The sequence below is a fragment of the Trichosurus vulpecula genome, chromosome 8, assembly GCF_011100635.1.
Source record: "Trichosurus vulpecula isolate mTriVul1 chromosome 8, mTriVul1.pri, whole genome shotgun sequence".
Classification (NCBI taxonomy): Eukaryota; Metazoa; Chordata; class Mammalia; order Diprotodontia; family Phalangeridae; genus Trichosurus; species Trichosurus vulpecula.
Genome location: NC_050580.1, coordinates 1,339,741 through 1,355,101, shown reverse-complemented (window position 1 = coordinate 1,355,101; position 15,361 = coordinate 1,339,741). Strand labels below are relative to the sequence as shown.

Sequence of the window (15,361 nt, the reverse complement as noted above, 5' to 3'; positions counted from 1 at the left end):
TTTATTTATAACCCCCAAGGTGACTAGGAGAGCTATTGACCTGTATATCTTCTCTCTCATATTTACAACATCTTTATGAAGGTCATCCATAGACAATTTGAGGGAATCTTTGATGTAGGGATTAGAGGGAACAAGCAGGATTCTGAAAGCTTTATCTAACGATGACCACATCTTTTGCCATTTCGCATTTATTTGAAGGATGTAGAGAATATATGGCCTTGTTTGTTGATAAAGGCACATTTGATTTGTTGAAACAAAATTCTACCTTTATAGACTGTTAGAGCAAAGCATCACACATATCATTCAGGATTCCATGAAAAATGTGACCACAGAAATAACTGTTCAGTGACCCCCTGGTCATACGTGTCATGCAAGGCTAAAGAAGGGGAGTGTGGAGGAGACCAGGGTAGTCTGGGTTAAGGAGGGATTCCCTGGAGATTGTGAAGGTTGCTGCTGAGGATGCCACTTGCATCAAGCCTCGAGACAACACAGAGGATATTGGAAGAAAACAGGTCCGGCTGTCCATCAGCCCAGAAAGACCAAGCAGATGAATGATTTCTGTTGCCCAGATTTCGAGGTGCATCTGAATAGACACTCTGGAGTATTCTCTATGTTCATCTGGATCAAACAATACACAGAAAGAATGAGCCGAGCCCAGACTTGAATAGGAGAAGGAGGGTCATATAGATGACTTCTTGGACATGACAACATTCTTTTAAGAGCTTTCCATGACAGCCAAGGCCCATCTGTGCAATACTTCCATTTTACTGCTGTAGCTCTATGGCAGTAAGACCTGAACACCACAGCCTCTGAAGAACTGTGACCATCCCACAGAGGTGCATGGTGGGTATGAGCAGGCACGCACAGCATATGGGCAATCAAAACCTCCAGAGAAAATCAGGAGTAAAGGATGTCACCAGTAGTCATGTGATGGGAGCAAGGAAAGACGGGTGGATGACTATCATCCTCCTCTAGGACCCTCTCCATATTAGGAAAAATGAGGGAAAGAACTGTTGGGTGGGCCCCTGGCTAAAAACCTTGGCTAGAGATACACAGGTCAGGCCAGCAGATCGATTGGAGGATTTCAGTAAAAGTGTGCTCATCACTTCTGCCTTTTAGATTTGTTTGGGGTTCCTTTAAGTCCTGGCCCATGATCATTGTTTCTAAAGGTACTCTTAGATACTAAGAAATATGTGAAGTTTAATAGTGCCTTTCAGAAGTCATTGGTACTTTGGAAAAATCTAATTTTTCCAACTCTCTTCAGCTCTATATTTTTATTCTTGTTTACTTTTCTGTTGGATCTGTCCAGCTTTGAGAGAGAAATAGTAATCTCCTACCGTTAATGTAAAAATACTCCTTTTTTTTCAGTTCACCTAAGATTTTCCTTTTAGTGCCCATACACATACTGTTTTTTTTTTAATTTTATTTTATGAAAGAACTCACCATAGAATAGGAACACTTTGGGCATTTCAAATGTGGTTAGATTGGGAGACCCTGTTTACACGTAGCATTTTGGGAACAATATCTGTTTTATAAAATCAGGAGCACCTACACTGTCTGCAAATGAGGAGAACTGAAACAATGCTAGCCTGAAGGATGAACTCTCAACGAGAAAATGCTGACAACTGAGCCAGTCAATTAGAAACAAAGATAGAATCATGTTTGAAATCCTCTAGCTCTTTGACGGCAGGAAGCCAAGTGCCCTACACCTGGTCATCCAGTCAGGGTCCCCCACTGAGAGGCTCACACTGTGCCCCCCAGGCCTCCCCAGACATTTCCTGGGGGGTTTTCGGGGCCTGTCCATAGCAGTCAGAGTGGACCTGGCTTTTGCAGCTCATGGTTTGGCTTGAGAAAGGGCAGGAGTTGAAAGATGTTTCTAATCCTTTTTGAGTCTTTCCTGCCAGGCCCAGGACCAGAGAAAGTGACCACAATCCACGGCTTGGTTTTTCTCTGGGCTTCACCTTCCTGTTCCAGCAGGGAAGGGGGATTTTGAATGAATAGCTGGGCAAAGCAGGACATGTGTGCGCAGAGCTGGGGGGTCCTGGGAGGATGGAAGAGGCCCCCCCGCCCCAGTGTTTTTCATGCAGAGAGTTTGCCAGAGATGGGGGCTTTGGCCCAACTTGCCCCTGTGGGGGTGGAGATCTTCTCTGGCTGCCTGTGCAGGCCGGGACTGTCTGAGTCCAGTGTTTAACTGCAGGCCTGCGTTCTCCTTGGGTCAAGTTTCCTTCCACGCCATCTTTGGGCTTCTGCTTGTCTATCCACATTTCCCCTCCCCAAATAGAAGCAGTTATAGCCACAGCTCTGGGTGCTGGTGTTGCTGTAGGTGTAGACGCCTACTTTCACAGCCCCTTTCTGGAGCAGGGCACCTGGGTCAGAAGGAACAGTCCTCATCAATTAACTGCTTGGCAGCTTTTCTGCTGGATGAACTACTGTGCTCAGAGATGGGCAGGAGCCCGTGTCTCTGCTTTTGACAAATCAGCAACTGTTCCCTTTCCCTGGTGTTTCATAAATAATGCAGGAGGCATTGAGGCAGAACCCACCCGGGTGGGGTGAGGTGCGGGGTGGGAGTCTCTGCACCCGCTACAGTGGAAAGACAAGATGGGGCAGCCCCTGGGGAGGTGCAGGGCCTCCAGCCCCCAAAGCCAGAATGAGCAACAGTGGGTCAGCCTTGGTGTCCCCCCAGGGCTCTTCCTGCACAGCCTCTGGGGCTCCACCTCAGGCTGTGGACTGATGCTGAGCCCCAAAGATGAAAGGGCCCCGGGCTCTCAGTCAGTCCACAGGTCTTTAGGGCAGGTAAGACCAACTGCTCAAGTGAAGGGCTTTTCTGGATTGCAGATGGGAAGTTCCCCAGTGCCTTTGCGTGTGGCTCCCAGAGCACAGGCCACAGAGCCTGGAGGCCCATCACGCCGGACTGTGCAGAGGTCTGTCAGCCCAGAGTGCCACACAGCTGGCTCCCTGGAGGGCCCTGGAACCTCAGCAGCTTAGGTTGAGAGTCCTATGCAGGAGACAGGGCCCAGCTGGTGCCTGGGCCTAGTCTCGGGCTTGTTAAGGGGAGAGCTGACCTTGACATGTGCTCACAAGGCTCCCTTGGCAGGGGGCTCTGCCAAATGCTTATGACTGGATGTTTGGGGAGATTCTCTGTCCATCCATCCAGCTTCGTATTTCCCATTCTGTCCATTGGTGGTCATGGAGGTCAGAGGAAGTGCCTACCAGCCCCTTGTATGTCTGTCTCTAGAACTGCCCTGGACATGGGGCCAATGGTCCTGCCGATGAGGCGCCCCCCTCCATTCTCTCCTGTGGGGGAGGGGTTTAGGCCTCTTTGTGCCCACCTTCCTTGCTGGGCCAGCCAGGCCTTCTGTGGCACTTTGGCCTCCATTTAAAATGATCTCGTCTGGATTTCAGAATCCAGACATGTGGCCCTAGGTTAAAGTGTAATTAGGAAGTGTTTCACAAAATAAGTCATCAAGACAGCAGCATACAGATGATGTGAATATGGGGTTTTCTAAGTCAGTTGGGGACCTGTGAGGATCCTGAGGCATGGTTTGATGCCCCCTCCTCTTCTCCTCTGAATCTGACACCCCCCTTGGCCCACAGCCAGGGAAGGTGGCCTTGGCGTCCGGCCAACAGCATTTAAAGTATGCGGCCTGGGTGCAGCCAACCTGTGGACGTGTCTAGGCTGCCCAGGAGCAGTGGGTTTACAGAATGGGGATTGGTGGGCTTCCTGTGAGTGGTGCATAGCCATGTCACCTGTGAGAATGTGAGGCAGCAGCCCCAGACAGATGCCTTTGGGGAAGGACGACTGGCCGCAACCACGATCTTTTCTGGTGCCTTTAAGCTTGTGGCTGCTGCCTTGCTACGTCAGAGCCCTGTGAACGCTGATTTCCGGTTGGTTTTAAAGATGCAGCTGAAGAGGATCCCCAAGTCCCACTGCCAGCTTCCTAATTCCTTTCTGTTGATTTACCTCCCCAGGCGCTAGGAAGCTTTTATTTCCTTCATGAATCCTTGAAGAACATCTACCAGTTTGACTTTAAAGGTGAGTCCAATGTCTACCATCCCAGGGCCAGGGGTCCTTGTGACACAAGGGACCTTTTCTTGGGGCTGCAGTGAGGCCCAGGTACCCTCATGGCCACTAGGGTGCAATGGGGGAGCAGAACCCCTCATGTGCAGCTCCCCAGCCCACCAGGCTTATCAGCCTTGGAAGGGAGGAGGCAGGCCCTTGGAACTTGGCAGGGGAAGAGGTTTGGCAAAGTCAGGCAATCAGCCAGCAATTAGTAAGTGCCTACTGTGTGCAGGTCACAGTGCTATGTACCCAGGATACAGAGAAAAGGCAGGGGGTGTCCTGGTGTGGGGGCTGGGGTGAGGGGCAGCAAGAACCACCCTGGAAAATAAGAATATTCATGATCATAATGATAAAATAGCTAAAGCTGATATAAACAGAAGATGCCAGTCACACTCATACAAGACAGACACTAGACAGAACCATAGAGAATAAAAACAGCATACGTGTTTGTGTATGTTGTGTGTATGGATTGTACATGTGGATAGCACGTGTGATATGTGTGCATACAGACTCTCCAGGCCATCCGTCCAGCCCTCCCAACTTAAAATGTCACCAAGTACTGGATGGCCCATTGGCGTTTGGTCCATAGTGATGGAGAGACAGAGACTGAAGCAGAGAATGTAGACATGCGTGTGGGGGTGGGGGGCTGTATGAGTGTGACTCTGTATAGGTACGTCTTTGTGTATGAGTGTCACTGGGTATGGGTGTGTCTGTGTGTGTGAGTGTGATGATTCCTTCACGTCCCAGGTTGGGTGGGGGGCAGTCCAGAGCTGGGCCTTAGAGGCGAGGCGGGCATGGCGGCCCTTCCAGATGATGAAGGAATGGGGCTGATGAGCACCTGGGGGCACGGTGGAGGGGCATCCTGCTTGAGTTAGGGTTGGGAGACAAGGTGGAGCAGTTTGTAGGGTCCAATGTGGGGGTTCCTCATCAGAGGAATGACCCCCATCAATGCTGACTTGGTGGGGTGGTCTCAGCACTAATTTCAGGTGTGAGTTGTTGGTGGAACAGGGCAATGCCTTTGGGTTGGCAGAAGTCATCCGGGAGTCTCTTGGGTAGGCTCTCCGTATTAGGCAGGCCTTGAAGGAAATGGCCACTTTCACCCAAGGGGCCTCGGACGTCCAGACAAATAGGACCGCTCCTTTTTCCTGAGCTCGGCTCTTGGGCTGGTGCCGTCCATCAGTCTCACTGAGAGAGGGATCCCTTTCTCTTATGGGTTGAGTGCATGAGATGCTGGTGTGGCTTGGACCACTGGTCCACAGGGACTTCTGCCTGACAGAGATGCAGATTTTGTAATGCTGCACTGGCAGCCTGTTTCAACAATCTGGCTAGCAGCTGCTGTGGGGGTGTAAAATGAAGGGGATGCTGCAAGCCCAGGTTCTTTGGATCTGCTTTACTGAGGAAAGCACTTTAAGGTGTTAACAAGCTTACTTTAATCCAGCATACAAATATCACTCGCTTAGTTCAGGGGAAAAAGCCAGCCCCCTGAACTTCAGAGAAAATACAAATGAAGTACAAACATCAGCAGACAGACCTTATCTGATTCAAATCCCAATTCGTAGTTACCAGAGTTTAACCAAGTCCCAGCATCCTGTTTACAAGCTGGAGGGCTCTTAGCTACAGCTCCCTGGAGTCTCCACACCTCCCTTCACTGGCCCCACCTGGAGCCCCACCTTAGCTACCCATTCACACCCACATAGGCTTAGCATCTAATAGGGGTTGGGGCCTGGGGCTTAGCACCTAGTAAGGCTCAATCAAAGACACTTAATTAATCATTTTAAAACAGTAAGAAAGTCCCAACTTAATTGACATTACATGGCCCATGACTGGCCAGATGCTAAGGTCCAAAATACCTTACCGCCCTCCAGTGGTCTCCATCTGCCTTGCCTGGGCCACTCTAGCCAGGCCAGACCCTCCTCAGGCCAGCCAAGATCAGCAGAGGGGGCGCCCATGACCTGCGGCATTGGGAGCAAGAGGAACATTGTGGCTGACAGGACCCAGGTCTTGTCTTGTCTCTTCAAAGTTTCAGAGCTGGGTCCTTGGCACAGTGACTCCATCCCCAGAGGGGCAGATGCATGCAGATGGGGCAGACCCCTTTACCTCTGGCTCTGCCTCCTCATGCCTTGACAGCATCCCTCGGTGCTCCCCACACCAGCAGGCAGGCCCCTTGTGCAGAAGGGTCATGGGAACAGGCAGAACTTGCTGGGCAGAACACAAGCCCCAGTATAGGGGGGAATAAGGGGTAGTAGCAATGAGGTGGTGATAGCATTTCTCTGCCTCAGCCAATCAACATGCTTTTATTAAGCCCCTGCTGCATACCACGTACCAGGCTGGGTGCATGTCCTGCCCTGAGAGGACTTCCAGCTTCTTGGCAGAGACGCCCTGTGTGTGGGTGTAGTCGTCTACACAGCCTGGTGTTCTGTATGAGACGGACATTTCTGGACACAGCCTGGACGGGACTTGGTGCGGCTCAGCGATGTGTGTTTGTTACAAGCATTTTTTCTTTTCCAAAATGTTTTGGGGTGGGGTAGAGAATTAAATGCCTGTTAATTGAAAATAAGAAAAACACAAGGGTTGTTGGTTTGTTTTTTCAAAATAAAATAAATGAAGAAAGCTAGGGGTTTGAAGAGGCCAGGGTGAAGAAGGAAGCCCTTCCAGGCATAGGGTAGGGCCATCTGCGCTGGGAGAGGGTGGAACACAGAGCCTGTCTGCCTCAGTTTCCGCATCTGTGAAATGGGGATGATAGCCCCTGCCTCCCAGGGTTGTCATGAGGAACCAATGGGACAAGAATTGTGAAGAACATTAGTTTCCATACTGTCATCTTGGCTCCTTACCTCTGGCAGTTGGGCAGGGTGGGGGTGCAGGGCAAAGCAGGAAACATCAGACCATGGGATTCCAGAGAGTAAGAAGGGCCAGAAACAATAGAACTCAAAGCCCAGGGTTTAGAAAAACTCTTTGGAGCAGGGCTCCCCACTTGGCCCGAGCTGTCAGCAAAGCCAGAAGGCAACTTTGCCTAGGTCAAGTTCAGACCGATGTCTTACACCACAGTCGGCAGTGACCTCAACAGGCACATGGGGCCTGAGTGTAAAAAGTGTCTTTGTCTGTCCTTCAAAGAGGATTATGACGTCGGGAAGGCGATGCCATGACAGGTGAGTGCATTGGAGTTAAGTGAGAGAGGAAGAGAAGGAGGAGGAAGAGGAGGAGGAGGAGGAGGAAGAGGAGAAAGAGGAGGAGGAGGAAGAGGGAAAACGGGAGGAGGAGGAAGAAGAAGGGAAACGAGAAGAGGAAGTTTCTCAGCATTTTGGTGACATGAAATCGAAAAGCTTTCTTATGAAGACCAAGGTGACAGACTGAAGATGGAAAGCCCTTTGCCTCAGGTGTTCCTAATGAGGACAGGAGACTCCAGATACAAACAGGGAGCTGACGCTCGCTTGCATACAAGACCATGAGCTGTTCCCTGAGTTAGGGGCCAAAGAAGAGTTGTAAACCAGTAGTAACCATGTGAAGCCTCATGCTGAGCGATGTGCAGACCCAAAGGAATGGCTCTGAAGGAACACCTCCCACCTAGTGAGTCAGCATAGAGGAGGCAGGATGGAAATAATTCATGATGGTGCTTCCAAGAGAGACAGGGATAAGACGTCCCTGCAGGGCGGGGCCCTGGGACCCAGACCATCACTAGCCATGTGCTCTGAGGATGCTGACCATGCCCAGAAAGGGGCCACACTGTGCTGGCACAGAGCTGGGGGGAGCGTGGATGCCCAGCCACTGGGAAATGGAGGCATATGCAGTAGCCCCGTATGGGATTGACCCTAGTTGGGAAACTTGGGGTCATTGGGGGACCTGAGTGAACTGGGGCAAAGTGAATTAAGCAGACCCAGGAATAGAGGAGGCTCAAGGATGGTGACCATGGAAATGCAAACAGAGAAAATCATAGTGAGGCTGTCGGGCCTCTGAGAAGAGCTGACCCAGGGCACCACCCCATTCTTCCTGAAGGGGGGCTCTGTGTGCAGAATATGGTGCCTGCTGAAAGACTCTGCTGGTGTGTGCTTACTCCCTCTCTGTCTCTGTCTCTCTGTCTCTGTCTCTTCTCTCTCTGTCTCTCTGTCTCTGTCTCTGTCTCTGTCTCTCTCTCTCTCCCTCTCCCTCTCTCTCTCTCACTCACTCTTGCTCTCACTCTGTGTCTCTGTCTCTCTGTCTCCATCTCTCTCTCCTCTGTTTTTGTGTCCCTCTCCCCCCTCCCTCTCACTCTTTCTGTCTCTCCCCCCCATCTTTGTCTCCCTCTCCCCATCCCTCCTACTATGTTCTCTGTGTCTCTCTCTGTCTCTCTCTCTGTCTCTCTCTGTCTCTCTCTCTCTGTCTCTCTCTCTCTCTCTCTCTCTCTCTCTCTCTCTCTCTCTTTCCCTCTCACTCCCTCTCTCTCTCACTCACTCTTGCTCTCGCTCTGTGTCTCTGTCTCTCTGTCTCCATCTCTCTCTCCTCTGTTCTTGTCTCCCTCTCCCCCTCCCTCCCACTCTTTCTGTCTCTCCCCCCCTCCATCTTTGTCTCCCTCTCCCCATCCCTCCTACTATGTTCTCTGTGTCTCTCTCAAGAGTCAGGTATGAAGGAGATGGCATAAAAACTAAGGACACCAAAAGTAGGAGTTGTTCAAAAGGACCCCCTGCGCATGCTGGTGGCACGGCTCTTCTGAATCTTCCCATCTGTCCTGGCTGCTTCAGCTCTCAGTTTGCCCACAACAGGAACCTTCAGCTGACATGAACAAGAACATGGAAGATCTCTTGTCCTGGGTCCTGAGAGCTGGGGGGCCAGGCAGAGCCAGGGGAACAAGGAGGAATGGAGGAGGAAAGGCAGGACCTTCCTCTTTGCTGGGCCACAGTCACAGTCACAGGATTTTCACAGGGATAAAGTCTGGGCTTGGACATGCTCTCACCCCCTTCTTACTCTGTTTTTCTGCTATTGACTTCTTGAACCCAGGTGCAAGACTTTACATTTATTCCTATGAAATTTCATATTTGATTCAGGCCAATGCTCTGAGAACCCACCAAGAGCTTTCTTTCTTTCCAACCCTAATTCAGCTTTTCACAGCATTTTCTCTTCTGCATTTGAATGTTTCATGAAGGAAATGGCAACAGTGAGGGAGGGGGCAGGTGGACTGGGGACAAGTGTTTATAAAGGAAGGGGTGTGCGTGTGCGTGTGTGTGCGTGTGAGTGTGTGTGAGTGTGTGTGTGTGTGTGAGTGTGTGTGTGTGTGTGTGTGTGTGTGTGTGTGTGTGTGTGTGTGTCTTAAAGCCAGCTATTTGTAGGCAAGGAGTTGATTCTCTTCTGGGAGCAGCTGGGGTGGCTAGGTGGTGCCATACTTCCCAGAATACTGGGCCTGGAGTCAGGAAGACCTGAGTTCAAATCTGCCTTGAGACACTTAGTAGCTGTGTGACCATAAGTCATTTAACCTTTGTTTGTCTCAGTTTTTCTATCTGCAAAATGGGGATCCTAGCAGCGCTGACCTCTGAGGATAGTCATAGTAAAGTGCTTCGCACAGTGCCTGGCACATCAATGTTGGCTATTGTGATTATCATCATTATGTTTCTTGTACCGGGTTGCAAAGACACAACCTCCTGCTCACTAGTGTTCTTTCTTCTTTTCTTAGCAAAGAAATATAAAAAAGTTACTGGCAAAGAAATCTATTCTGACACGCTGGAGAGCACGCCGATGCTGGAGAAGGAGAAGTTTCCCCAGGAATATTTCCCAGAGGTGGGTGTAAGCAGAGTCATCTCCCCACCTTTGGGGGTGGCTACCCTGAGGGAGGGCTCTCCCAATCACATTTCTACTGCTCTGGGGGTAGGTCAGTGAGCCAGCACTCATTAAGCACCTACTGTGTACCCAGGGTCAGGTAATAACAACCACCACCTGCAAGGAGCTCCCATCAGGTCACAGTGAATTGTCGATGGGGTCAGAGGTCTCAGAGGGGGCCGCTAGCTCAGAGTGGGAAGGGGAAAGCAGCTGCCCATGGAAGGTCAATCTTGAACTCGAGAAGGCAAAAGGTGGAGGAAGGAAAGAGAGAATTCTTCGCATGCAGAACAGACAAAAGTATGGTGATGGGAGATGACAGGTCCTGGGGGAGGACCAGCCAGGAGGCCAGTGGGGCTGGATCCCAGAGAAGGTGGATGGGAGGGAAGTGGGTAATGCCATACATAGGGTTTTCTGCTCAATCCTGGAGCCCATAGGGAGCCACTGGAGTTTATTGAGGAGGGGAGCCTGTGGCCTGGAGAGGAGAGCCGTGAGACCTGAGGCGATAAGGGTCTTCACTGTGACACCAAGGAGGAAAGAGATGCATAGGAGAGATGTCAGGAAAGTAAAACAGTAGCATCTGATGGCTGATTAGACGAGAGTGCTGAAAGACAGTTAAGCCTGGCACTGGAGAAGAAAGCCTGCTGATGGAGAGGATGGTGGTGCCCTGGGCGGTCTGTGGGAAGGTTGGGATGGGGCATGGTGGGGGTATGAACTCGGTTCTGCACAGCTCAGCACGTCCAAGGTTGGTGATGGGAGATGGGAGGTCTTTGGAGTAGTTGGGGCCGGACAAAGAGATCTGGGAGTCGTCTTCATATAATGGACCCTGGGTTCAAATTCTGTCAGTCATGAACTAGCTACAAGACCACAGACAACCCTCTTCCCCTCACTGGGCCCCTTCTACAAGGCTCCTTCTGAGCTACAGACAGAGTACCACTCTCCAGCCGTCCCATTCCCCCCCATCATGGATCAGATTGAAGACCAGCGATGAAGAGCAACTGGCCCCAAGGTATCCTCTCGATGTGGAGTGGGAGAATCGGGATCTGAACTGGGGGTCCCTGGCTCAGAGTCCTGCACCCCACTGCCTTTCTTCAAATAGAGTCTGGTAAAGCCCAAACCCCTAAAAACCCCAAGAACCAAGAAACAGCTGGCTAGCAAGGTGGCGGTCGCTTGTGTAGACAGACCATGGACCAGTCAGCTTGCGATGAAGAGAGGAGAAAGATGAGAGAATTGGGCATCCATTTATAATGCGGGCGTGAATGCATGAACGCGGGCATCGGACTGACTTTGGCATGGACTATCACCATTTGCCGGGCACGTGGAGCTGATGGAAGCCTGTTGAAGAATCCATGGGAGCTGAGAAGCCACCAACAGTCCAGCCCAAGCATGCAGGAGCCAAGGACGGCACCGTATCAGAAAACCGTGTCATGTGTAATGCTCTCCCAGACATCCAGGAAAAGAGAAGGAGTCACGCCTGGTCAAGGACACTCGTGGAAGGGAATAAAGCTGGCCCAGTTAAGGGGGCTCATTCCAGGATGAGGAAGGGCTTAGGTGTCACGTCTCAATCTCTTTGCCCCAGGACAGTTGAGCCGCCGTCATTGGGACCTACCATGACAATCTTGGAGGAGGCCTCTGGATGCCGAGAGTGCTCACAGTGCTGTGGAAGCACCACATCCCCAGAGATCTCTCTGAGAGTGGAGGGGATCCTGAATGATTGGGAAGCACTGGTGGAAGGATGCGTGTGACCCAAGGGGTGGCCCTCTTCTCTCGCTGACTCCTCCAGCCATCTATTTCCCTGGGGCTGGTTTGGAGGAGGGGATGCAGGCTTTTTCCATAACCTTCTGCTTCTCTCTGCCCCCCATCTCACTCAAGGACCTCCAAGGGGTGGTTTCCCTGCAGAAGGCCCTTTTTCAGGCACTGACAGAACGACAAGTCATCAGCGAGAGGAACGACATCCTTCTAAGATACAGAGGCCCCACGTCCTTGGGCTGCTGGGGGTGCTCAGTTCTTGGCCCTGATTGGCCCATCCCTGGAAGTCTTGGCTAGATGCTGATGCCACAGGACCGCTTTGGAGAAGGCATTTTCTGAGCATCTGAGCATGGTCAGTCTGAGCACCTGTACTGCTGTCACCCTCTCTCTGGGGGCTGTTCGTCCAGGAGCTCCGTTGGCCGCCCAGGACCGTTGCTCAGGCCACAGCCGCTCAGGATGCATCATCTCTTTCCCTCTAAGAAGGAGGAGGTGATGGGAGCTCGAGGCATAGTGCACCTAAGCCTGGGGTCTCAACGGCACATCCTGGGCCCAAACATACAGATGGGAGGCCTGGTGTACCCCCTGTTTTCTTTGGATGATATTGCAGCGTGACCATGGGCCTGGGTGTCCTTGCAGAGCAACTTTGTTCAGGTCCCTTGGGGAATCATCCTGTTGACCCAATATAAAGGGGCACCTGGAGGCACCCTAACCACCTGGGAGACTGTGTGGGACTCGCCCCTCCACAGACCACTGTGGGGAGGTGGTGTGCCAGCCTCCTGGGCTCCCTGTGTCGGCCCTGACATGGCATCCTTCAGCCTGGCTGGGTGGATTCCTCTGCAGCTCTCCCTGGTGCGCTTCCCTGGCTCTGGGAGCCATCCCCAGTGATCTCTGACACACTTGCCTCTCTTCCTGCCTGACTCATCTCAAAAAGAAAATGGTTTCTTTGAGACACTGTTTTCCTTGTAAAGCAGCTCAGGAACATTGTCCCCTCCTCCCTTCTGTCTCAGAGAACCCCCTCCCCTTCTTCCCAGGCTTGCTTCAAGCACCTTCTTTGGCGGCCCCCACCCGCCCTCCCAAACACCGTTACGCTGGAGAATACTCTCAGATCTTCTCTATAGACCCATGCTTTCCCTTCTTAGGACGTCAGCTGCTCACAACTGGCATCCTCCCGGTCTTTGCCTTCGTCCCATGCCTGGGCTAGTGGCAGGGGCTTCAGCCGTCCTGAGTCGGGGGCACACTTGAGGCCTGGGCCAGCTGTCCTCTTTGGGCCATGCCCTGCCAGCATGGCCTATGTACCTGCCCTGCCCCTTGGTGCCTGAGGCCTCACCCCATCACCTCCCCATCATCCCAGGCCCCTGAGAAGGGTGTGAGATCGAGGCCCGCACCACCATGACTCCCACGGGTCTGCTTCTCATGGTCTGCTGCCAAGCCTTCCACATGGTTGTCCCATTTTGGATGGCGAGAATTGGGCTCCGACTGACTCCTTGTTCTTTTATTACTGCCGCTTAAGGATGATCTAAAAGTAATTACCGTGATGGAAGCGCAGCGCCACTCCCCGTAATTACTGCCACTATGTAGAGGACGAACACAAGTCCGGCCGCTGATTTACTGCAGCTCCTGGCGGGCCGAGCCCGACGACGCCTTGGGGAGCAGCACTCCAGATAATGGGAGGCCGGCTTAAAAAAGCAGGCCTGCATGGCCGATCGAGGCAGTCATTTTTTTCCTCGTGCCCGTAGTGAGAAATTGGTTGTTATCATAGATCACGGCTCCCGCTCCCGGCTCTTATGAAAGATGAATTAATTTCACTAATGCTTTAATGCAAACCTTTCACGGAGGAGGCTGGTGCCGATAACCTCCCTGCAGTCTCTCCTTTCTCCGTGTGATTTATGGGGTCTTTAAGTAGATGAAGCTGCCTGAGTTTCCATCCATCTGTGGGCTAAAGGAATCCTATTAAGCAGGGCCCGAGCAGAGCGTTTGGGAGGAGGTGAAAGATGTCATGGCCCTGCCAGAGGGGCCCAGGCCTGGAGGTGGCAATGATGCCCAGTCTCAGCAAGCATCTGCCTGAAGGTAGTGCCCTGAACTGGGGCATCTTCACCCATGTCTCCTTGTTCACCTGCAGCCCAGGGATGGCCCATCACACAGCTGCTCATCACACAGCTGGTCAGAGTGGCCTAAGCCAGGGGGAGGGCTCTTGTGTCCCTTGCTTCAGGGGGTGACTGATTTTCTCTGGAGATAGTTATGGCCTGGCCCTGCTCACCCCCTGGCTTGCTGCCTGCTGCCGGGCACTGACAATCCCACGCTGGGCCTGGGGTTGCATAGCATCGTCACACCTGCAGGCAGCGCCCTGCCATCCGCCCCTCAGAGATGGATGCAGCCTTCGATGCTGCCTTAGGGGGTCCACTGCAGCACCAGCTGCTGCCTCCCTGAACACTGATCTGGAGTCACAGAGGCTGGCAGGAAGCCCCTGCTGCATGGCCTTCATCAGCCTCCGCCTGCTGCCTATACGGGGAAGGGCTTGAGGACTGTCCCTCCCAAAACCTGGAGGATGGAGGGCCCAGAAGAAGTGCCCAGAGTCAGACCCCTTTGTCTCTCACTAGCAGGACGGTGGCCTCCTCCTTCTGGCTTGCACCTGGGCACTCCTTCGCAGTCATTGACTTCTGTGGAAGTGGCTCCTCCCCCTCCTCCATCCTCCGCTCCTTGAGGACCAGAGGGATTTGTGTGTGCAGGGGTGGTCCAGTCTTAGGTCCATGCTCATAGATGCGGGGCATCTCTGGCAGTGAGCCTGTGGATGAGCAAGCTCAGAACCTGGGTCCCATCATCCCAGCCCAGGCTGCTTCATGAGTCAAAGACAGAGACAGTTATCTCCATCCTACCATCTCTGCCAACCTGCCCTGGTGGCTGAAGCCAGGGGCAGCCTTCCTCAAGTCTGTGCCTTGGACTCCATTTGAACTCCCATCAGACAATCCTGAAATGCATACAAGCCTGCATTGCTGGTGTTAACAATGCTCTGGTTTGGGTCACTGAAGGGGGATGTAACGAGGCCTTGTCTGACAGGCTTGTGGATCAGACCTGGGCCGCCTGGAGCAGGTAGTTGGAATTTCAGGGAGTTAACCCTCACATGCTGCGCTCACAAGCAAGTACGTAACGTCTACTCGGTCCAGCCATGTTCCTTCTTGGGAGGGGAGGGCACACCACAAACTCAATCCCTCTGACAGGTTCTGAAGAGCCCAGAGCCTTCCAGAGCAGCCAGATTGGGCTGTGGGGACCTGTGGTCCAAGGCCCATGCAGCAGCATTGAGAGACTCTTTTCCAGTGCTGACCCCAGAAGGAGGACGATGTCCAGACATCCAGGATGCCCATCCAAGTGCTGACCCCAGAAGGAGGATGATGTCCAGACATCCAGGATGCCCATCCAAGTGCTGGCCCCAGAACGAGGACAATGTCCAGATGTCCAGGATGCTTGTTCCCGTGCTGGCCCCAGAAGGAGGACGTTTTGGGCCAGAACCTCTCTCAGAGAAAGGCTGTGAGCCTGTCCAGTGGAGCCCCCACTGGTGCAATTGCCAGCCACTGAAACATGTCAAGTTGTGAGATTTTTTGTGTATTTTTCCTGTGTCCTGCCAAGAATCAACATCTGGCTGTCCGCCATTTCTCGAGGGCCAGCCTTGGGGTCAAGGAAGCCCTGGGTTCACATCACATCTCTGACCCAGACCCTCAGAAGCCACGTTTCAGGGCAGGGGCTGAGTTTCCTCGGTGGGCACTCTGGATACAGATGGCC

The 15,361-nt window shown here is 52.5% G+C and overlaps 1 protein-coding gene across 4 annotated transcripts in view; it reads left to right on the top strand.

Annotated features, from left to right (window-relative positions):
- Window positions 1–15,361, top strand: part of INPP5A (inositol polyphosphate-5-phosphatase A) — a 248,472-nt gene that overhangs the window by 151,061 nt on the left and 82,050 nt on the right. For all 4 annotated transcript variants that reach the window (XM_036736925.1, XM_036736924.1, XM_036736927.1 and 1 more), the window contains 2 exons: window positions 3,970–4,033; window positions 9,699–9,802. In XM_036736925.1, the coding sequence (XP_036592820.1) occupies window positions 3,970–4,033; window positions 9,699–9,802 (168 nt within the window). The remainder of the gene's footprint in view (window positions 1–3,969; window positions 4,034–9,698; window positions 9,803–15,361) is intronic.